This window comes from Labeo rohita, chromosome 9 (genome assembly GCF_022985175.1).
Source record: "Labeo rohita strain BAU-BD-2019 chromosome 9, IGBB_LRoh.1.0, whole genome shotgun sequence".
NCBI classification, from domain to species: Eukaryota; Metazoa; Chordata; class Actinopteri; order Cypriniformes; family Cyprinidae; genus Labeo; species Labeo rohita.
The window spans coordinates 32,609,555-32,633,703 of NC_066877.1; the positions used below are offsets into that span (position 1 = coordinate 32,609,555).

A 24,149-nucleotide genomic window follows, 5' to 3' on the forward strand; every position below is an offset into this window, starting at 1 on the left:
TATTTTATTTTTAAGTTAAACTAAATGAAAATGAGATATTTTGCTTTGGTAAATTGCCAAAAGAAAAAAGTTAAAGTTTTTTAAGCATTTTATTTATTTCAGTAACATTTATTTCAAATATCATAAATGTTTTTTTTTTAATATAAATATTTAATAATATTAAATATTAATATTACAATATTACAGTTTTAACAACAATTACTAAATGACTGTCTATCTATTAGTTACTAAAATGACTAAAACCAAATTTTAAATAAAAACTGAAAATTCAAAAATAAATAAATAATAAATAAATAATAATAAAATATCATAAAATCAAATTATTTGCAGCTGTATTAAAAAGGCTCAACTGTATTGAACAAGTCAGATCTATTTGTTTGAAGTAATATGAAGTAATATAAAATGAATGTTAAATGAAATATTAAAAAAATTGCATTTTTAATTTAGTTGCCAACTTGACTTGATGTGCTAAAACATATAAAAACGATATAAAAATAATGAAAAAATATATACACATATTATATAAATCTTTTATTATTTAAATATTTCAATAAAAATGTTATTTAATATTAATTCGAAATATTAATAAATATTTGAATGACTTCTGACCATTACATCAGAGCAGCTCGTGATGTTTCTGGTTTAGTAATGGAGCTCGCATCGGCTTAATCTGCAAGGAGAAAATTGCAAAAGGAAACAATTCCAGGGGTCATTAGTTCACTAAACATGCAGAGCAATATGCTAGGTATACAGATGAGATGAGTCGCTCAGCTCTAAAAAGATCTGTCCATGCATCAGTAGCTATATAAATGCACCAATTAATGCACGTAGTTAAAATTCACGGCTACGCACAATTGGGCTAGTGGCCTTCAGGGTCATTTGAGTTTGAGACCCCTGCTTCAAACCATTTCAGAGCTAATACAGGAATGCTGAGATACTGCATATCCAGATATTGTTTGTTTAGCTATATCAACCAGTCCTAATGTCAGTATCTTTTTCTACATGTGTTTTCCCAGTGGCTGCTAACCTTCAGAAGATTGTAGAAGACCCAATTACCTATAAAGTATTGACCTTTAAGTTGGTGAGTATTCAGACGCTAAATGTCACAGAATCTTGCAGGATTCCCCTGACTTGGGAATATCATGGTCTAGAAAAGTAATGGAAATTAATTGTAAAATATACATATACGTTTTTAAGTTAATCTCATTGTACTTGATTTGGTAGCAATTGCTCCTTGTGGGTGCAATCTCTATAAAGTGTTATGAAAAAAGTTTTTATGAACAACTCAATTTTAAATTATTTTAGTTTCATTGAGATACTCCTAAAATTTGTTAAATATTTAGAATTCACCTTTAATTTTGTATTTTCCTTTTTTTTTTTTTTTTTTTTTTTTTTTTTTTTTTAAATTTAGCTTAGTGATTTTGTTGTGTTTCCCTCTTTCTCTCTCTCTCTCTCTCTCTCTATATAATTGCATGAAATTAAAAAAAAAAAAAAAAAAAAATATATATATATATATATATGTTTTATTTCATGCAATTTTATATATATATATATATGTATATGTATATGTATATGTGTATATATATATATATGTGTGTGTGTGTGTGTTATATATATATATATATATATATATATATATATATATAATATATATATATATATATATATATATATGTTTTATTTAATTTTTTATTGAATGCAATTTATTTAGTTTATTTCAGTTTTAGTACATCAGGTTTCAGGTTTGATTTTGTTGTTTTTGTTTTGGTCATTTTTTTAAAAAACAGTTTCTAGATCATTTTTGTTAATTTTTAATTTCAGTTTTAGTTATTTTATTTTTAAGTTAAACTAAATGAAAATGAGATATTTTGCTTTGGCAAATTGCCAAAAGAAAAAAGTTAAAGTTTTTTAAGCATTTTATTTATTTCAGTAACATTTATTTCAAATATCATAAATGTTTTTTTTAAGTTTCTTTAATTAATTTAATTCATTTTTAAAAACTAAGATGCCATTATATGATAAACACATTTTTATGGTTAAAAAAAAGGAATAAATATGTTTTTTTAACGATAGAAATACTGTATAAAAATGTTTTAGCTAATATTTTAAATTAGATTATATTTTGTACAGTTACAAATAACTGGCTTTTATTATATTTACTGTTATTTTTAAATATTTTTTAATTTTCTGTTTTTATTTTAATTTTAGTTTTTTTTTTTTTTTTTTTTTTTTTTTTTTTGTAATTCTGTTGTTCATTTAAAAAAAAATTCTAGATCGTTTTTATTAAATTTTATTTCACTTTTAGTTATTTTAATACATCATGTTAAACTATTTCCGTAACATTTATTTCAAGCAGCATAAAAGTTTTTACATATTTTTTAAAAATTAGTTTAACAAAACTAAGATGCCATCATATGATAACACATTTTTATGGCTAAAAAAAGCAATAGAATAAATATGTATTTTTTTAAACTATAGAAATATTAAATAGAAATACCTGTTGCAATGTTATTTTAGTTTCATTGATATAGTTTATCTATTATAGTTTTTGTTAATATTTTGAATTTATTTTTATATTTTATAATATAATATAATATAATATAATATATTTTATAAACTATAAAAATAACTGGATTTTGTAATATTTACTGTTAATATTATTCTTTTTTTATTCATTTTATTTTAGAATTTTTCTAGATGGTATTTATTCATTTTTATTTCATTTTAGTTTTTTTAATACATCAAGTTTATGTGTGTATATATATATATATATAAGCAACATATTTTACCTTTAATTTTTCAGGAACAAAAAGCAGCTTATTTTTGTCCAAACCTGTTTATTTTGCTCACCGTTCATTGAATATGCATGTCGCATCTCTCAGGTCCCACACAGCCATTCATTTATTATTTGCTAAAATCACGTCTTTGACAGCGTAATGAATTTTCATTACATAATTCCTTATTGATTACTCTGAACACATGACAGATCTGAGAGAATATTAGGAGAGTGTTTAATGATGCCTTTTAATGCGTTTAAAAAAATGATAGGACTGGGATATTCTGGCAGATACATGAATACCCGAATTAAAATGTCATCGAGCGTTCTCGTTAAACGCGTATAGATGAAGTAGGGAACGCATTAGACCGCAGGATCCTGTAGGAGTATCTGTTCGTATTTCCTCCGGCCTCTTATATGTCAGTCTCAGTGGAAGATTACAGACAGATATTGCTGATAGACGCCACTTTAATCCACTTTTAAGTGGACGGCGTTATATTGGATAGGATGGCATTCTGCACGGCTTTCATGAATCTAGTGGTGAGATCTTGAGCGAATAGATATGTTTCATGTAATATGAAAACCTTCATAGTGGTATTAAAAATATAGTTCATCCAAAAATAGAAATTCTGTATTTACTTGCCCTTATGTCATTGCATACCTGTGTAACACAGAAAAGTGTACAGACGTTAGTTTGTTGTGGCTGGCTAGAAGCAAATGTTTATATCACAATATTTGAGCAAAAAAATTAGATAACGGTTTATATCACAATATTTTTATGACGTGCCACATCAAAATGAAACAGATTTCAGAATGAAGTTGTAATATTATTGAAGTACAGTTGTATTGTCTGAGAATAATCAGAAAGTAGGCCTTTATGAGAATTAAGTCATGAAATTTTAAGAATGAAGTCATAATATTGCAAGATTAAAGCTGTATTTTGAGAACATTTTCAAAATTCATTTTTTGACAGTTTTTTTGTCTGTAGTCAAGACTTTTTATTCTTATTAAAACTTATTATTCTTTTTAAAAGTACTTTATTATTTTGTTTAAAAGTACTTTATTACCTATTAACTCTTGAGCTTCCTTATATAGTCTGTATTTGAGACTTAATTCTTGTATTTTTTTCTACTTTTTTTAAACAAATTTTTTCTCCTTTATATATATGTGTGTGTGTGTGTGTGTATATACACACACACATATATATACATATATATAATATTGTGTAAAAATACAAAAAAAATACAATGTTGGAATGTTATTTTACTATCACTGATATAGTTTATCTATTATAGTTTTTGTAAATATTTTAAAGTAGATTTTTTTCTATTTTCTATTTTTTTAGTGTTTTTTATTTATTAGATTTTATTTTATTTAGTTTGAGTTATTTTAGTACTTGAAATGAAAATGAGAAATGTCAACTAGCTGAATAAAATGTTAATGTTATATTACAAGTATTTGTATAATTTTATTTTATTTCATTACATTTTTTGTGGTTTTAGCTTTAGTTCACTGTTTTGTTGCAGTGTTCATTACTGTAATTTATTATCTATTAAAACTCTTGAATTTCTTTTTTTCTTTATTCAAAGAAAAATCTCTCTTTTTCAATTTATTATTATTATTATTATTATTATTATTATTATTATTATTTTAACAAAAACTAAGATGTCATCGTGAAATACATATTTTTATGGAAAAAATGTATAGAATAAATATTTTAAGTATTTTTTTTAACCATAGAAATATTGTATAAAAATGCCCGTTGCAATGCTATTTTAGTATCAGTGATATTTTTTTTCTATTATCTATTATCTCTTTTTAATGTTTATTTATTAGTTGTAGTTTATTTAGTTTAGTTTTCTTTCGTACTTGAAATGAAATGTCACTTTAGCAACTAGCTGAATAAAAATGTTAATGTTATATTACAAGTATTTGTATATATTTTATGGTTTTAGCTTTAGTTCACTGTTTTGTTGCAGTGTTAATGACTTGTCAAAAAATGTTTTATGTAATTTTATACTTATATAAATATCATTGGATCTACATGATATATAAGAGTTTAAAAGTAATCTAAAAAATTCTTTTAATATTTAAATAAAATATTAATTATATGTTAAAATGCTTGATTTTTTTTTTCTCTTTAAAGAAAAATATTTCTTTATATACCATTTTTTCTCTCTCTCTTTTTTCAATTTGTCATTATTATTTCAACAAACTAATTTATCAAACTAAGATGCCATCATATGAAATGCACATTTTTATGGAAAAAATCAATAGAATAAGTATTTTATCTATTTTTTAACCATAGAAATATTGTATTAAAATGTTAAACTGTTGCAATATAGTATCAGAAACAGTTTATCCATTATAGTTTTTGTTAATATTTTTTAATTACATTTTATTTATTTTATTTTATTTTATTTATTTATTTATTCAGAAATGTCAGTTTAGCAGCTTGCCTAAAAAAATGTTAGTGTTATATGTTATATTTGTATATTTGTAATTTTTATGGCTTTTTTTAGTTTACTGTTTTGTTTTGGTGTTCATTACTTAAAAATATGTAATTTTATGTTTATATAAATATGATAAATAATAATATAATAATAATAATAATTATTATTATTATTATTATAAAATGTAATGCCTAATGAAAATGTAATGAAAAAATTAAATAAAAAAGATAAATTTTAAAAAATGTTTAATTTTATTTTATTTCATTTAACATTTTTGTATGATTTTTAGTTAACTGTTTTTGTTGAATTGTTCTTTGTTTTTTGTTTTTTTACTTGATTCTTTAAACAAATCTTCTCTTTTTTAAATGTATTATTATTAATATTATTTAATTTATTATTAGTACAAAACTATAAGATGCCATCATATGATATGTCATTTAAATTATGCTATAAATATTATTATTATTATTATTATTATTATTATTTTTGGAGTGCAGTGTTCATGACTGTTGAAATAAAAAAAAAAAAAAAAAGAAATTTAATGTAGTTTTATGTTTATATAAAAATCATATACAAAAATCTATATATATAACAGTTTAAAATAACTTTATTATCTGTTAAAACTTCCCGATTGTTTTGCTTTTGTTTTTATTTACTGTTTTTGTTTATTTATTCGCCTCTAGTGGTTGTTAGATTGTGTGATGCACAATTGAAATTCAGTGTAAACAAGATCTTTTGTGCTGTGGTAAAGAGCTTTGTAAACAAGTTTGGAACAACATGATGGTGAGTAAATAATGCTGATATTTTCATTCCTAGATGAACTATTCCTAGGAAACGCTAAGCGTTAAGGGCAGGTCCCGGTGGACTGGCCAATACGGCGGCGACGGCTGTGTTTAATCACTCCGTTAGATGGAGCCGCGAGTTGGCGGTAAACAACATCTGCGCGCTAGCAATCGGCGGCCTTTCGCAGAGAGCTATTCCTACAGCATCTGCCGGCTCTTACCCTTAACTTCACCCTCCGACCCTCCACAAAGCTCCCAGAATGCATTTCTCACTCGCACCTGGAGTGTTTTGAAATCGCATTAGGAAGTGTGGAGTTTTATTGTTTAATTTCAGCTCGAGCGTCCCTGGAGAGAACTTCACATCATGATTAGAAAACAACTCTGAGAAATGCACGCGTGTAACGGGAACGTCGGCGGCGGTGCTGCGTGCGTGGGGAATACTCGGGCGACCTGCTCTTCCGATCTCATTTACTAATGTCACTGCCTGACTACACTGTGCGCAACTCAGACAATTAGGCTGCTTGAATATTGAACCGTGAAGAAGAGTTATGTTTTCGGTTGCTGCGCACACATACAGGCTCTGTGGGTTGAGCGTAACATTTTACACGCATTAGAGCTGATGCTGAATGCTGGAAATACATTGATTTTAGTGGGGATGGTGCATTGAAAGGCTTGTGAAAGGGATGTTGTGTCATGTAAAGAAAAGTTGGTCTTGTTCATTTGAGTAAGCCACACATTTTTAGTTTGATAACTAAGTTAGTGATTTTAGTTGCACTAAGTAGGTACAAAAGGCTGTATTTTCAATATAATCACAGCTGAAGGACATTGTTAGGCACAGAGTGCAGTGGATGATTTATTGCTTTTATAAGAGTAAGAAGTGACTGCACACATAAAAAAATTTTTTTTTTTTTTTTTTAGCAGTCAAATTTGCCTTAGGTAATTTATTAATGAATCTAGATTAAGTAATTAATTTATTTTTTTTATTATTATTACTTTTTTTTTTTTTTGCTAAATTATCACATGGTAATCTCCGTTATACCATATGTTTATTTAATTTAATTTTATTTAATTTAATTTAATTTTATTTTAATAATAATATTATTTATTTGTTTAATACTTTTACTATTTTTTTTTATTAATAGTAAAATTATTGTGTTAGGCAATCTAGATTATGCTACACTGTATTTACTTGATTATAATATATATATATATATATATATATATATATATATATTTTTTTTTTTTTTTTTTTAATGTGATTTAATTTTATCATTTTTTTTTTTATTAAGTCAAATTGTCACATGGTAATCTCCATTATGCCACATTTTATTTTATTTTAATAATAGTATTTATTTATTTATTTATTTATTTAATAGTTTTATTATATTATTTTTGATTGTTTTTTTTTTATTTTTTTATTTTTTTTATTAGTAGTAAAATTATTGCGTTACTTGATTATGTATATTTTTTTAATGTGATTTAATTTTATTTATTTATTTATTTTTTGTTTTTTTTAACTAAACCAAATTATCACATGTGGTAGTCTCCTTAATGCCACATTTTATTATTTTATTTTATTAATGTTTTTTTTGTTGTTGTTTGTTTAAATAATAGTCTTATTTATTTATTAGTTAACTGTTAGTAGTTGTATTATATTAGATTTATTAACAGTAAAATGTTTGATTATGCCACTCTGTATCTACTATATTATAATATATTTTTTTATTTATTTATTTTTTTACTAAGACAAATTGTCACATGTGGTAATCTCCATTATGCCACTTTTTATTTATTTTATTTCATTTTATTGTATAGTTAATAGTTTTATTATATTAATTTTTATTGTTTTATTTTTATTAATAGTAAAATTATTGCCTTAGGTAATCTGGATTATGCCACTCTATATTTACAGTATTATCATTTTTTTTTTTATTCAGTTTAATTTTATTACTATTATTGTTTTTGTTTTGTTATTGTTTTTTTTACTGAGTCATATTATCACGTGTGGTAATCCATTATGCCATAATTATTTATTTTTTTATTTTATTTTATTTTAATTATTAATATTTAATATGTTAATATTAAATTAATATTTTAAATTAATAAATTAATAAATTAATATTTTATTTTAATTTATTAATAGTTAATAGTTTATTATTTATCTTCTTTCTTCTATCTTCTTTATTATTTATTATTCTATCTTCATTTAATTATATTTTTAATGTTAGTTTTATTTTTTTATTTTAGTTTTGTTTTACATAACTGTGTATATACTGTATAAATGGAGACAAATTTAAATATAATTAAGAGTTTATCATTTAATACTAATATTTTTCTAATTAAAAAAATTTAAATAATTATTATTTTTTTTATTTATGTTTGTGTGTGTGTGAGCAAGAGAAAAAATGAAAAACAATTCATTTTAATTTTAAAACCTTTAAAAAATTATCTACATTTAAATGTAATTAAATGTATTTGACATTACGTTGATTAAGTGTTATTCTTCCTCTAAAGGATAAAAATACTAAACAGCAGTCTGCATATGAGTCTTATAAATATTTCCACATATCACTTATATTTTGTCAGCATATACAGTATGTGTCCGTCAGAGTGTTTTCTGCACATGTAAGCGCTCAAAACACACACACACACACACACAGTGATAGAAGAAGTACTTCCTACCTCATTGAGTAATTCATAATGCTTCACCCAGGAGAAATGTGAGTTGCGTCAGTGAGGAGTTTTACGGTCAGACCTTTCTACGGGTCACAGTCCCTCTTATTTAGCAGGAGCGTGAACTCAAGCCTGTAATTCACTGCAGTGTTTTTCAGAGAGAGCAGACACTCACTAACACATGAATGCACATACAAGACCCTGTAACATCTCACACACACACACACCTCTAAGATCAGTCGTCTGACCCTGAGCGGCTGATAGTTTCTGTGTCTCCTCCAGAGAAAACGGACAAGCGATCGATTTCTTCCAGACGCTCGGGCTGGTGTTACCTGTGATAAGATAATCTGCTTTCTCCCCTGCGTCGCTCCGTCATTAGACACTTGTCAAAGACCAAAGACCACAATTTCATTACTTTTTCATGTTTTCTTTTGCCTTTCATCCCTTAACCTCCCTTTTTGATGTCTCTTAGGTGTTAGTTTTGGAAATAAAGTCAAAATGTGAAGTACAGTGAACAGTAACCATGGTTAGAGGAAAGATCAGGTTCAGTGCAAGTTAAACGCCGTTGACAGAATTTGTAGCATAATGTTGATTACCAAGTACCTTTGGGGTATTTATTTATTTATTTTTATATTTTATTTATCTATTTTTTTCTAGCATGCAATTGAAATGTAAGTAAATGTGCATTCTGGAGGTTTTAAAAACACATGGAAAGCTCTTGCATGAATCATTCAGTAAAAAGCCATTTATTATATGAGCCGTAAAGTTGCCTAAATAGTGCTTTCTGAGGCGGAACTACTTTTTTAAGTGGATGAACTTCTAGTGTGTTGCTGATGAATTTGCACCTTGTGAACAGTCTTTTTCTTCCTCCTTCCTTATTTTGTGCAAATGTTACTGGGTAAGACAACGAAACAATACTTTATTAGGCAAGTGTAAAGCACACACAAATATTACGTAAATTAAATTCTAAAATTATATTAACATACATTAGAATCAATTATGCCCTGTTCATTATTCCAGCATTATAATGAATTGTGCACAGTTTTGGAGCAATTTTTATTTGGAGGAACAGGTTTATTGTATTTATTATTATTATTTATTATTATTATTATTGTTGTTTTTTTATTAATAGTCAAATTATTGTCTTTGGTAATCTAGATTTATGCCACACTGTATTTATTATATTCTAATTTATACATTTAATTTAATCTAATTTTATGTTATTTTATTTTATTTTATTTTATTATTGTTTTTTTATTTTATTTACCAAGTCAAATTATTGCATGTGGTAATCTCCATTATGCTTTGTTTTATTTTATTTTATTTTTTATTTTTTTAATTTAAGTCTTATTTATGTGTATTTATTTATTTAGTAGTTAAATTGTTGCATGTGGTCCATTGTGCCACATTATTCTTATTATATTATAATATATATTTTGAATTTAATTTAATTTTATTATTATTGTTTTGTTTGTTTGTTTGTTTGTTTTTACTAAGATAAATTATTGCATGTGGTAATCTCCAATGTGCCTCATTGTATTTTATTTTATTTTATTTTATTTTATTAATAGTCCTATTTATGTGTATTTACTTATTTATTTAGTAGTTAAATTGTTGCATGTGGTCCATTGTGCGACATTATGCTTATTATATTATAATATATATTTTTAATTTAATGTAATGTAATTATTATTTTATTTTTTGCTGAGTCAAATTATTTATTGTGGTAATCTCCATTATGCCTCATCATATAATATTGTATGATATATATATATACACTACCATTCAAAAGTTTGGGGTCAGTAAGACTTGTAATAGTCTTTAAAGAAGTCTCTTATGCTCATCAAAGCTGCATTTATTTGATTAAAAATATAGAAAAAAAACAGTAATATTGCAAAATGTTTTTACAATATAAAATAATGTTTTTTATTTTAGCATACTTTAAAATAGAATTTATTTCTGTGATGAAAACCTGAATTTTTATCAGCTGTTACTCCAGTCTTAAGTGTCACATGATCCTTCAGAAATCATTCTAATATGTGGATTTATTATTAGAATGATCAATGTTAGATAATATCAACAGTTGTGCTGCCAAATATTTTTTGGAACCTGTGATTTTTTTTTTTTTTTTTTTTTTTTTTTTTTTTTTTTCATGATTCTTTCATGAATAACAAGTTTAAAAAGTACAGTGTTTATTCAAAATATAAATATTTTATAACAATGTAAATTATTTATTATTAACTTTTAATAAACTTTTAATTATTAACTTAATACATCCTTGGTGAATAAAAGTATTAATTTCTTAAAAAAAAAAAAAAAAAGAAACAATAAAAATGTACTGACCCCAAACTTTTGAACGGTAGTGTGTATATATATATATATATATATATATATATATATATATATATATATATATATATATATATATATATATATATATATATGATTTTTTTTACTTACTAAAATTAGTTTGTGTGGTAATCTCCATGATGCCACATTTAATTTAATTTAATTTTAGTAGTAGTCTTATTTATGTGTATTTATTTATTTAGTAGTTAAATTGTTGCGTGTGGTAATTTTCATTATGCCACATTATGATTATTTATGTATTTATTTATTTTTATTAATACCACATTTTATTTATTCACTCATTTATATTGCAAAGAGTCAAATTATTGCCTGTGGTAAATTAAATTATGCCACATGTTGTTTGCAATTCTTTATTTTAACGTAGCAGCATGAACAACATTTATTTCATAACAGATGTAGCTACATTCTTCTCTGCTTTTTTTTTTTTTTTTTATTTTTTTTTTTACATAATACAAAAATAAAGTAAATGAACTGAATTTAAAATGGACAACTAAACTAAAAAAATAACATTATTAATAACACATTTTTTACAATTCGGGGGTGGTCAGAAGTATACTAAATAATCAAACTCCATACTAAATGATGTTAATTGTTCATTCCTGGTCTATGGTGGAGACTGTGGGAGAAAGTCTACTAGTATCTAATATGTGGTAGAGAAAAGGAAAAAGGTCTGCAAGGGAGATTGCAATGACATTTTTCATGCAGGAGAGAAGGGTCATTTGTTCTATACCTCCTCAAAGTCTGGCCATTCATTTAATTTCATCTTGCATCAAATTATTATCTGTTGTAACCTACATTATGCCACCAAGGCTCGCAACAGCTTAACACATTTAACCCGGAACATTCCTTTAAATAATGCTTCAGCAATCACCCCGGCTGTGATTTGTTTCAGCCGCATTAACGTGCGTTTGTTTCTTTGTGTTTGTGTCCCCAGGCGTCTGGTTGTGACAGCACAGAGATCCCAGATGAGGTGAAGTTGATTGGCTTCGCGCAGTTGAGCGTCACCTGATAGCGTCTCATTACCACAGCAGAGGGAGAGCAGGAGGACGGAGAGATCGAACGCCGCAGGAGCCGCCGCTACAGCATTTAAGACCTCTGCTGCAAAAACTCCCACCTCCTGCTCCCATTCAGGTTTTCCTTTTCCTCCCGATTCACCTGGCCTCTTCCGTGAATGTTTGCACCTGTTCAATCAAACGCAGCGCACTTATTCAAACACACACACTCGCCCTCGTTCCCTGACGCTGTATGCCTTTCACCAAAACATTCCAGCAACCATTTCCCAGAAATCAAAGCAGGAGCCCATCATCTCAGGAGGCAAAAGCTAGTGAAACAATTTTTTTTTTTTAATTAATAATATTGTTAAATTATAATTACAATTGTTATTGTGTTACCTCTAAGCTCTTGCCGTATTATTATTGTTATCATTAAGAAAAAATGCCTTTCGTTTCATGTGATAAGAGTAGCGCAGAACGTAGACCACAAAACTGAAGTGGAGACGTCTCCCTCTGAATGTAAAAAGCACATTTTCCTTCTGAATGTTAACACATTCAAACTGTATTGTACATAGACCTTCTGATGTTGAAAATAAGGGAATATTTTGTTGTTTTAGTTCCAGCTCAAGAGTACGAGAGCAGAGAACCGAATGCTGCCATGTGCAAACGTACTGCTTTCTTTTTTCGGGACAGTGTTGATGCTTCGACGCTAGAGGTGCCTTGTTTTTTTTAATCTGTGCCTAAGAAACGTAGGTTACAAGCTTGAAGCCGTTCGGCTGATGCTGAGCGGGAAGAACGCTGCTCTTCAGCGGATTCACCCATAGTATTCTCACCGGTCAGTGGCTCATGTTGAAGTTAACAGCTGATGCACTTTGATTTCATGCGGTGCGATGTACGTGCACCTGCTGCGCTTAGACCCTACCTAACTATTCAGATTTCACCCGTTAAAGGGGTAGTTCACCCAAAAATAAAAATAACCTCATGCTCAAGCCATTCTAGGTGTATATGACTTTCTTCTTTCAGACGAATACAATTGGAGTTATATTAAAAAAAAATGTCCTGACTCTTCCAAGCTTTATAACGGCAGTGAATAAGTGTTGAGATTTTGAAGTATGGATATTTTTTGTTTCACAAATGCATTGACTACTACTCTGTAAAAGCCATGTGGAGTACTTTTTATGATGGATGGATGCACTTTTTAAAAAAATGTCCTGGCTCTTCCATGCTTTATAATGTCAGTGAATGGGTGTTGAGATTTTGAAACCCAAGAAAGCGCATCCATTCATCATAAAAAGTGCTCCACAAGGCTCCTGAGGGTTAATAAAGGCCTCCTAAAGCAAAACAATGCATTTGTGTAAGAACAATATCCATATTTAAAACTTTATAAATCCATTGGTTGGGTAAAAAAAAAAAAAAAAACATTGTTAAAAATGACCCAGCAGCTTAGTTACAGAAAAACTACCCAGCACCTGGGTAAAAATATTAAAAATAACCCAATAAAATGACCCAATGGGCTGAGCCCAGCATTTGGCTTAAGAAACTACCCAGCACCTGGGTAAAAATATTAAAAATAACCCAATAAAAATAACCCAACGGACTGAACCCAGCATTTGGGTTAAAAAATAACCCAGCACCCAGTAAAAATATCCCAATAAAATGACCCAACGGGCTGAACCCAGCATTTGGGTTAAAGAATAACCCAGCACTCAGTAAAAATATCCCAATAAAGTGACCCAACGGGCTGAACGCAGCATTTGGATTAAAAAATAACCCAGCACCCAGTAAAAATAACCCAATAAAATGACCCAACGGGCTGAACCCAGCATTTGGGTTAAAGAATAACCCAGCACCTGGGTAAAGATATTAAAAATAACCCAGCACCCAGTAAAAATATCCCAATAAAATGACCCAACGGGCTGAACCCAGCATTTGGGTTAAAGAATAACCCAGCACCTGGGTAAAGATATTAAAAATAACCCAATAAAATGACCCAACGGGCTGAACCCAGCATTTGGATTAAAAAAATAACCCAGCACCCAGTAAAAATATCCCAATAAAATGACCCAACGGGCTGAATGCAGCATTTGGATTAAAGAATAACCCAGCACCTGGGTAAAGATATTAAAAATAACCCAATAAAATGACCCAACGGGCTGAACCCAGCATTTGGATTAAAAAAATAACCCAGCACCCAGTAAAAATATCCCAATAAAATGACCCAGCGGGCTGAACCCAGCATTTGGGTTAAAGAATAACCCAGCACCTGGGTAAAGATATTAAAAATAACCCAATAAAATGACCCAACGGGCTGAACCCAGCATTTGGGTTAAAGAATAACCCAGCACCTGGGTAAAGATATTAAAAATAACCCAATAAAATGACCCAACGGGCTGAACCCAGCATTTGGATTAAAAAAATAACCCAGCACCCAGTAAAAATATCCCAATAAAATGACCCAACGGGCTGAACGCAGCATTTGGATTAAAAAATAACCCAATAAAATGACCCAACAGGCTGAACCCAGCATTTGGATTAAAAGAATAACCCAGCACCTGGATAAAAATATTAAAAATAACAATAAAATGACCCAACAAGTTGAACTCAGCATTTGGATTAAAAAAATAACCCAGCACCTGGGTAAAAATATTAAAAATAACACAATAAAATGACCCAACGGGCTGAACCCAGCATTTGGGTTAAAAATAAATTGTGTTAGAGTCCCCTACAACAGGTTTAAATGCATCTAAGGTTAGAAAACATTGTAATTCAGTGATTCGAAACTATTCATTCGAAGCGTAAGGTCTAGACACTCCTCCCTTCCATAAGCCAACTCTTCTCTGATTGGTCAGCTGGCCAAGCCTGTTGTGATTGACACAGAGAGGAGTACTTAAGCAAGTTAGCGAGCGCTACCATCTGTGTTGCCAAGTCCGCAGTTGTTTTCGTTGTCCGTGGGTGGTAACAACCCCAATAACGTCATATTTAGCCCCTGGAATGTGAATTTACCAGGGGAACCCATGTGACCTGCTCTTTAATATAACTCTGAATGTATTCAACTGAAAGTAAAAAGTCATATACAGGATGGCTTGAGCGCAAGTAAATCATGGGGTAATTTTCATTTTTTTCAACTGTCCCTTTAAAGCTGAAAAACAAGGTAATCGCTACCACAACGCACACCTTAATCCTGATGTATCGTATTTGCAAGACAAGCGATGGTTACGCATAATTTTTACAGCACACGAATGTGTTTGTTTTTGACCCCAGGATGCATCTGTCTATCAGCTAACGTGAAGTATTTTGTAAAGGAAACAAAATGTACTACTGAATGACAGAAAAGCCATCTGTGTGTCCAAAACGAGTATAGTAGCTTGAATTAAGTTATTCTGTTCTCAATCCAAATGTAAATAATGTTAACTAGGACTGAATACTTTATTATTATTATTATTATTATTATTATTATTATGATTAAGTTGAATTGTGTTTTCTATATACTATGTGTGCTCCCTCCCTTACTATTCAGCCCTTCTGTAATCAGCAAAGAATATAAACTTTCTGCGAAGGTACAACAAATAAAAGAGAATTGCTACTATTAAACCCGAGCATGGCTGTGTTTTGGAAGAAAAGGGATCCTAACCGTATAATGTGATTATGATATTATCTTTTGCCTGCCTCTGTTTTTTTTTTATACAGTAATTGCTATAATTTACCACCGGCAAACCCTCAGAAAGAGATTTCATTACAGTGTTTTAGTATCTAATCGTCTCCTTGTGAAATGGGGAGGAAAAGCATCAGATTTATGTGAGATGTGGAGCGTTTATGTGAGTGCTTGAACTAGTGGGATGGGGAATTTATCAAATGTCTGAAATGATTTTGCTGGAGATATAAAATTAAGCAAAACTGCGACTTAAATGTGATTTAAGGAAAAATTGTTCAACCTGAATTGAGCCTGATTTTTAATTCCATTTTCTATTCTCCAATAAACTTTTTAATTCATATATATATATTATTATTATTATTATTATTATTATTATTATTATTATTAAGTATTTATTATTATTATTATTATAAACAGATTATTATATTATAGTTATATCTAGTCAAAACTAGAAGTTGAGTCACACAAAAAATAAAAATTAAATGAATGAAGTATTTTTACTTGCTGTAGAAGTCTATTTTTTATTGGTATTTATTTATTTTTTTTATTTAATTTTTTATAACAGGGAAGATCATGTAGACAGAGAAGAAAAATGTGGGATTTTTTTTTTTAGCTATTTTGGTTAGCCAAAATATGTAGTTTTTTCTGTAACCCCCGCCCCACAAAAAAAAAAATTGCCCCCAGTTTTTTTCCCCATTTTTTCCTATTACTTCAGTACAGTCAAAACTAGAAGTAAAAAAAAAAAAATAGAAATAATTAAATAAAAAAATACAAAGTTAATTATTTACTTCCTGTTCATCATGCTGTTGAAGTCTATTTTATTATTTATATTATTAATTATTGTTATTTTATTTTGTTTGTTTATTTGTAATAGGGAAAATCAAGTAGACAGAGAAGATCAGGATTTTGGATGGAAAATGTGGGCCTTTTTTTTTTATTAAGCTGTTTTGGTTAGCCAAAATATTTAGTTTTTTTTCCCAATTTTTTTAGAAGTTGAGTCAAAAAAAAAAAAAAAAAAATTAAATAAATAAAAAAAGTACATTATTCACTTAATAATGCTGTAGAAATCTATTTTATTTTATTTTATTTTGGGAATATCATGCTTTGGTTAGCCAATATATATATATATATATATATATATATATATATATATATATATTCATAAGTTCATAATCTTTTTTTTTTTTCTCTCTCTTCTTTTTCCAAAAATTGTTTTCCCCCAGTTTTTCCCAGTTATGTCAGTGCAGTCAAAACTCACAAAAATAAAAATAATTATATAAAGTAAATTATTTACTTGCTGTTCATCATGCTGTGGAAGTCTTTATTATTTATTTATTTTTTTTTATTATAATTATTTTTTCTTCTATTCATTTATTTATTTATTGTAACTGAAGATCACCTAGACAGAGAAGATCAGCATTTTAGCGGTATTGTTTGGCCAAAATATTTAGTTTTTTTTTCTCTTCTTGTTGCCCATTTTTTTCCAATTACTAAAAAGCAATCAAAACTTTAAGGTGAGTCACAAAAAAAAAAATAAATAAATAAGTACATTATTTACTTGCTGTTTATCATGCTGTAGAAGTCTATTTTATTATTTTTTTAATTTATTATTATTATTATTATTATTATTATTATTATTATTATTATTTGATTAATTTTAATTTTTAATTTATTAATTTTTTTGTAACATGTAGACAGAGAAGATCAGGATTTTAGATGAAAAATGTGGGACTTTTTTTTTTCTGTTTTGGTTAGCCAAAATATTTAGTTTGTTCTCTTTTTTCCCCCCATTTTTTCCAATTACTTTAATGCAGTCAAAACTAGAAGTCACAAAATAATAATAATAATAATAAATAAATAAAGTAAAAAAAAAATGTCTTGCTGTTCACCATGCTGTAGAAGTCAATTTTATTTCATTATTATTTTATTTTTTAATTATTTTTATTTTATTTTACTTTCTGTAACAGCCAAGATCACGTAGACAGAAGATCAGGATCTTGGTTAAAAAATGTGGGACATCATTTTTTTGGTTTGTTTTTTGGTTAAAAATGTCACATTTTTATACTATAGGCTGTGTAATAAAATGAATGTCAGGTATGTCAGATGTTTTGCAATTTTAATTGTTGGATCAGACTTCAGAGTTGGGACTGGCCAAACCACTTTTTAAGATAATGGGACACGAAAGTGTGCCACTATTCAATTTAAGTGTCATTTTTTGACAGTTCATTCCCCCAGGATGCTGATCGCTTTTAATCCCGCCCTGACAACAGCCTCCTGGAATCCATCCCATAATGGACACCCATTCCTGATTGAAAATCAGTTGCTATAAAGCACTGGCTCCATTATGACACATACAACAACGCCAAAGACTGTCTTTATTTGTCACGGGTGCTGACAGAGTTTGGCAAGGCCGGTGTTTGGCACGTCTCGAACTGCCTGACCAGTCTGCCAAGTGCCACTACTGTGGGCATTTGGCAGGACGAGCGACTGGCGAAATCCTCCAAGGATGGCGAAGGTGGGTCGGACATTTTGCTGGACCGCCACAGCACATTTATGCTGTCAAACGTGCTAGAGGTAAGACGTTAGATTCATTAACGTCTTTAACACAATGGGTTTCTGAACAGGCTTAATGAAATTTTAAAAACCTAGTTTCCAAACAAGCAAATGTTTTAGAAATACTCTAAATGCATACCAGTGAATGTACAAAGTCACTGGAAAATGGCCATATGGCTGTAGATAATAGCCCAATTTTCTGTAAAATTTGTTACTATAAAAACATATTGAACATCATTGTCTATCATATTACTGCTGCCATTAAAAGAAATTATGCACTTACTTTGAAATACGTTATTGTACACTAAGTTTGAGGTTGGTATGTTTTTGAAAAAGTATTTTATGCTCACCAAGACTGCATTTATTTGATCAAAAATGCAATAAATACAGTAATATTATTTCAAGCTAAATTAACTATTTTCTATTGTCATATGTTTTAAAATGTAATTTGTTCTAGTGATGCAAAACTTAACTTTCAGCATCATTACTCCAGTCATCAGTATCACATGATCCTTCAGAAATCATTCTATGCTGATTTGCTGCTTAAGAAACATTTCTTATTATCAATGTAGAAAAGTTGTGCTGCCTAATATTTATGTAGGAAATTGATAAATTTTTTCAGGATTCTTTGATGAATGAATGTTCAAAAGTTTATTTGAAATGTTTAGTAACATTCTAAATGTCTTAACTGTCACTTTTGATTCATTTGTGTGCCGGCTGAATGAAATTATTAATTCCATGAAATCTTTGACTTGAGATGACCGTGAGTAAATAATTTTTTTATTAGCCCTTCAGAATCTTGAATATAAATGAGTAAAACATACAAATAAAAAGCTAAACATTGAAATAGATTACTGTACACTAAGTTTGGGGATGGTATGTTTTTGAAAGAAATCTTTTATGCTCATCAAGGCTGCATTTATTTGATGAAAAATACAGTAAAAATGGTAATATTGTGTAATATTATTACAAATTTAAAATAACTGTTTTCTATTGTAATATAGTTTAAAATTAAATTTATTCCTGCGATGCAAAGCTGAATTTTCAGCATCATTACTCCGGTGTCACATGATCCATCAGAAATCATTCTAATAAGCTGATTTGCTGCTCAAGAAACATTTCTTAGCAATGTTGAAAACAGTTGTGCTGCTTAATATTATTGTGGAAACTGATGATTATTTTTCAGGATTCTTTGAGTTTGGGGTTGGTACCTTATTCAAAAAAGTCTTTTATGCTTTATTTTTTTTGATGAAAAATATGGTAAAAAATTCTATATCTATAGATCTTCAATCAATAGACCAATAGATTCATAATCTATATTATAGATATTATAGCATCTATCTATATTACTACAATTTAAAATAACTGTTTTCTATTGTAATATAGTTTAAAATTAAATTTATTCCTGCGATGCAAAGCTGAATTTTCAGCATCATTACTCCGGTGTCACATGATCCTTCAGAAATCATTCTAATAAGCTGATTTGCTGCTCAAGAAACATTTCTTATCAATGTTAAAAACAGTTGTGCTGCTTAATATTTGTGGAAACTGATAATTTTTTTCAGGATTCTTTGATGAATGGAATGTTCAAAAGTTTATTTGAAATGTTTAGTAACATCATAAATGTCTTAACTGTCACTTTTGATTCAATTGTTGTGCCGGCTGAATGCAATTATTATTTTCTTGAAATCTTTGACTTGAGATGACGTGAGTATTTTATTCTTTTATTATCCCCTTAGAATCTTGAAGATAAATGAGCAAAACAAAACATAACAGCTGAATTTTCAGCACCATTACTCCAATCTTTAGTGTCACACGATCCTTCAGAAATCATTCTCATAAGATGATTTGCGGCTCAAGAAATATTTCTTATTATCAATGTTGAAAAGAGTTCAGATCTGCTTCATATTTTTGTGGAAACTGATACATTTGTTCAGGATTCTTTGATGACTAGGATGCTCAAAAGTTCATTTGAAACGTTTTGTAACATTATAAATGTCTTAACTGTCACATTTGATTAATAATTGCATTCAGCCGGCGCACAGATTAATTTCTTGAAATCTTTGACTTGAGATGACCTTGAGAAAATTATTTTTTTATTATCCCCTTAGAATCCTGAATATAAATGAGCAAAACATACAAATAAAATGATTAATGTTGAAATAGATTACTGTACACCAAGTTGGTACCTTTTTTCAAAGAAGTCTTTTATGCTTTATTGTTTTGATGAAAAATACAGTAAAAATGGGTAATATTATTACAAATTAAAATAACTATTTTCTATTGTAAAATAGGTTAAAATTACATTTATTTCTGTGATGCAAAGCTGAATTTTCAGCATCATTACACCAGTGTCACATGATCCTTCAGAAATCATTCTAATATGCTGATACATTTTTTTAGGATTCTTTGATGAATGGAATGTTCAAAAGTTTATTTGAGATGTTTAGTAACATTCTAAATGTCTTAACTGTCACTTTTGATTAATTCGTTGTGTTGAATGAATGCAATTATTAATTTCTTGAAATATTTGACTTGAGATGACCGTGAGTAAATTGTTCTTTTATTATCCCCTTAGAATCTTGAATATAAATGAGCAAAACATACAAATCAACACTTCAAAAAGAAAGAACATTTGTTATATATTTTTATGTAAAAAATACACTGTATAATACAATAGTACCCATGGGGGATAATATGTTCATTTTGTTTTCACAGTTAAATGTCACTTCCCCTCAATTACTCCAGACAATTTGAAAAGGAAAAAGCACAAAAATCACATTTTGGCCTCAATGAAATCTAAAAAAAGAAAATCAAGTTTTCATCTTTTTTTTTTCTTTTTTCTTCATGTTTCTCACCTTCATTATGTTCCACATTTACACTGCGTTCCTACAAGGTTGACCATGTACAGTAGATACTCACACTAGATGACACTTGATACCAAGCGTTAATGACTTTAGATATACAGATTTACAGTATAACTACAAACATGAGCTGTTCCGAAGCAATGGCGTTCAACTTCTAGGAGTAAGAAAATAATTTGTATACTTTTATAAATAAGGAGCTATACATCGCTATGATCTTTTTCAAGAAAAGACATCTCTCAAAGGAGAAGTCCACTTCCAGAACAAAAATGGGCAGATAATGTACTCACCCCTTGTCATCCAAGATGTTCATGTCCTTCTTCAGTCGTAAAGAAATTGTTTTTTTGAGGGAAACATTTCAGCATTTTTCTCCATATAATGGACTGATATGGTGCCCCGAGTTTGAACTTCCAAAATGCTGCTTCATACAATCCCAAATATGGTTGTAAACGATCCCAGCCGAGGAAGAAGGGTCTTATCTAGCGAAATGATTGGTTATTTTCATAAAATAATACAATTTATATTTTTTTTAATGTCAAACGCTCGTCTTGTCTTGCTCTTTTTTTCCCGGTTCACGACAGCTGGGGTATGTCGAAAAACTCCCATCTCATGTTCTCCCTCAAATTCAAAATAATCCTATATTGCTTTTTTACCTTTTTTGTTAAGGGTGTTTGATCTTTGCATGTTCACTTTGCAAAGACCATCCTTATAGGATGATTTTGAAATGATTTATGATGGAGGTTTTTTGACATATCCTAACTGTCTTGAGTCAGAATACAGAGTTCAAGGAGAGCAAGACAAGGCAAGCGTTTTACATTAGTATTTAAAGTATTTAAATTATTTTTTTTTAATGAAAATAACCAATCTTTTCCCTAGATAAGACCCTTCTTTTTCGGCTTGGATTGTTTACAACCACATTTGGGATCTATTGAAGCTGCATTTAAACTGCATTTTGGAAGTTCAAAATCGGGGCACCATATCAGTCCATTATATGGAGAAAAATGCTGAAATGTTTCCCTCAGAAAACAGTTTCTTTACGGCTAAAGAAAGACATGAACATCTTGGATGACAAGGGGGTGAGCACATTATCTGTAAATTTTTGTTCTGGAAGTGAACTTCTCCTTTAACACGTAAACAATCAATGCAGGCGCTTTCACGTACAGTAAACAAAGCAATGAAACGTTCGTTTTTGTACAACCAGAGCAATGTGCAAAGAAAAGTGAACGATTCTGCTGTGCATCCGAACCAAAAGAAATGCCTTCACTAGTTTTAGACAAACTGGCACAGTTATAATATGAACACCAATAGCACAATCCCCAAATGATTCTCAAACAATGGGCTCGGCGTGTTTGAAAATCCTTGAAATGCCCCAGAAGGATGTTTGTTAGTGTCTTCTAAGAAAGAACTACAGTCGTCCCAAGGCTCTGTGTCACATCTGTGCATCTGGGGATTAAAAAAAGGGCACAAATACACATCCTCAGGCATCTCCCACTAACACTTGAGATGCTTCTTGCTGGTCATGTCGTTCCAGATGCGGTGCATCTCCTCGGGGGAGATCTGGTGCACGGTAATGACTCGCCGGTACCTGCAAAGACTGTAGGCCATTTTCCAGTGATTGAAGCCACTGTTCTGATACGGGTGGATGCCTAGCTTCCTCAAACACACCCCGACGTAAACGTCCTCCAGATGCAAGAGTCTGGTGTGCAAGGAAGTCTTGTAGATGAGCTCCGCGACGTCCGCCGAGAACACGTACCCGGTACCGGAGCAAAACGGCGGGTACTTGCTCTCGGGGTAAAGGTCTCTGGGCATGTACCACTTGCTGCGCATGTCCCGAATGGGTCCGCCGTTGATGACGTATCCTGTGAAGTACCTCCGTCGAGGTTTGGTGGCTGGCTTCAAGAGTTTATACACCAAATTGTCCATGTTAACGAAGATATCGCTGTCCGTTTTCATCACGTACTTGGCTTGGTTGCAGAACGTGGCCACCCAGCGCATTCCCATCAGTGTTTTGAGGGTGAGATTGTGGTACGAGTCGATAAAGTCCTCGACTACGATGTCGTGAAAGATCTCGCTCTCTTGCTCCACCATCTGGTTGAGCACAGTGTCCGTGCTGCGTCCGAGAAGAAACAGCGTGATGATGCGAAGGTCGCTAAAGGTGCTTTCGTCGCCCCACGTTTCCCTGATGGCCTGGCGGGCATCGAACTCTTTGTGCGTGGTCGTGATGAGAATGACGAGGAAGGGCACGTTGGTTTCGCATTTCTTGGGCTCGTTGATGATGAAGTCAAAGGCGTGGGGGTTCAGTGGACGCGTACGGATGTTTCCAAAGGTCGTGGTGGCGTTGTTCTTGTGCGCTTTTGGCGTTTTACGCGCCGGAACGGAGAGTTGGCTCACGTAGGATGACGTGGGACGGGATATGCTTAGGTACCACAGAGCACTGGCCCAGCAAACGACCGTCAACACGTAGAGGCATGACACTTTTGAAGGCATTGTGATGCATTTACGTGCACTTGGAGCTGTAGATCTCGAACGGCCTCGCAGCCATTAGCGATGGTACCTCAGGCAGAAATGCAGAACGTCGAGGCATTTGCATGCAGCTTGACGGCAACTGTCAGAGCGGTCTTCTTTTTGTATGAAAAAGGTGAGATTTTGTTGCAGGGTTATGAATGCTCCCTGACACTCTTCCGCATGTTCCACTGAAATCTGAAAAACATGCAAAACATAAAATATGCATGTCATCCAAGATGTTCATGGCTTTTTTTCTTCAGTTGAAAAGAAATTCAGGTTTTCAGGAAAACATTCCAAGAGTTTTCTCCAAATTGCAGTTTCAATGCAGCTTCAAAGGGCACGATCCCAGCTGAGGAACAATTAGTCATTTTCTAAAAGAAATTAAAATTTATATACTTTGTAACCATAAATGCTCATCTTGCACTACCTCTGTGATGCAGCTCAAAAAAGAGTGGGTGAAAAACTCCAATTCCATCTTATTTTCTTCTCCAACCTTTTTTGTAAAGGACGTTTGACTATTTTTGCATGT

General features: G+C 30.1%; 2 protein-coding genes and 1 long non-coding RNA gene across 23 annotated transcripts in view; 1 reads left to right on the forward strand and 2 right to left on the reverse strand.

Moving 5' to 3' along the window:
* stk39 (serine threonine kinase 39) overlaps nt 1-13,484 on the forward strand; it is an 85,958-nt gene extending 72,474 nt beyond the window's left edge. For both annotated transcript variants that reach the window (XM_051119764.1, XM_051119765.1), the window contains 2 exons: nt 1,017-1,081; nt 11,989-13,484. In XM_051119764.1, coding sequence (XP_050975721.1) covers nt 1,017-1,081; nt 11,989-12,063 — 140 coding nt within the window. In that variant the 3' untranslated portion in view covers nt 12,064-13,484. The remainder of the gene's footprint in view (nt 1-1,016; nt 1,082-11,988) is intronic.
* A 316-nt stretch (nt 13,485-13,800) lies between these two features.
* Nucleotides 13,801-14,484, reverse strand: LOC127171246 (uncharacterized). The gene is made up of 3 exons (XR_007828485.1): nt 14,392-14,484; nt 14,155-14,309; nt 13,801-13,896 (listed from the first exon to the last, which is right to left on the reverse strand). It is a non-coding gene; the product is annotated as an uncharacterized LOC127171246 (long non-coding RNA).
* Nucleotides 14,485-22,005: 7,521 nt separating this feature from the next.
* The window catches only part of b3galt1b (UDP-Gal:betaGlcNAc beta 1,3-galactosyltransferase, polypeptide 1b), a 211,668-nt gene continuing 209,524 nt past the window's right edge, over nt 22,006-24,149 (reverse strand). For all 20 annotated transcript variants that reach the window (XM_051119807.1, XM_051119804.1, XM_051119797.1 and 17 more), the window contains one exon: nt 22,006-23,815. In XM_051119807.1, the coding sequence (XP_050975764.1) occupies nt 22,607-23,602 (996 nt within the window). In that variant the 5' untranslated portion in view covers nt 23,603-23,815 and the 3' untranslated portion in view covers nt 22,006-22,606. The remainder of the gene's footprint in view (nt 23,816-24,149) is intronic.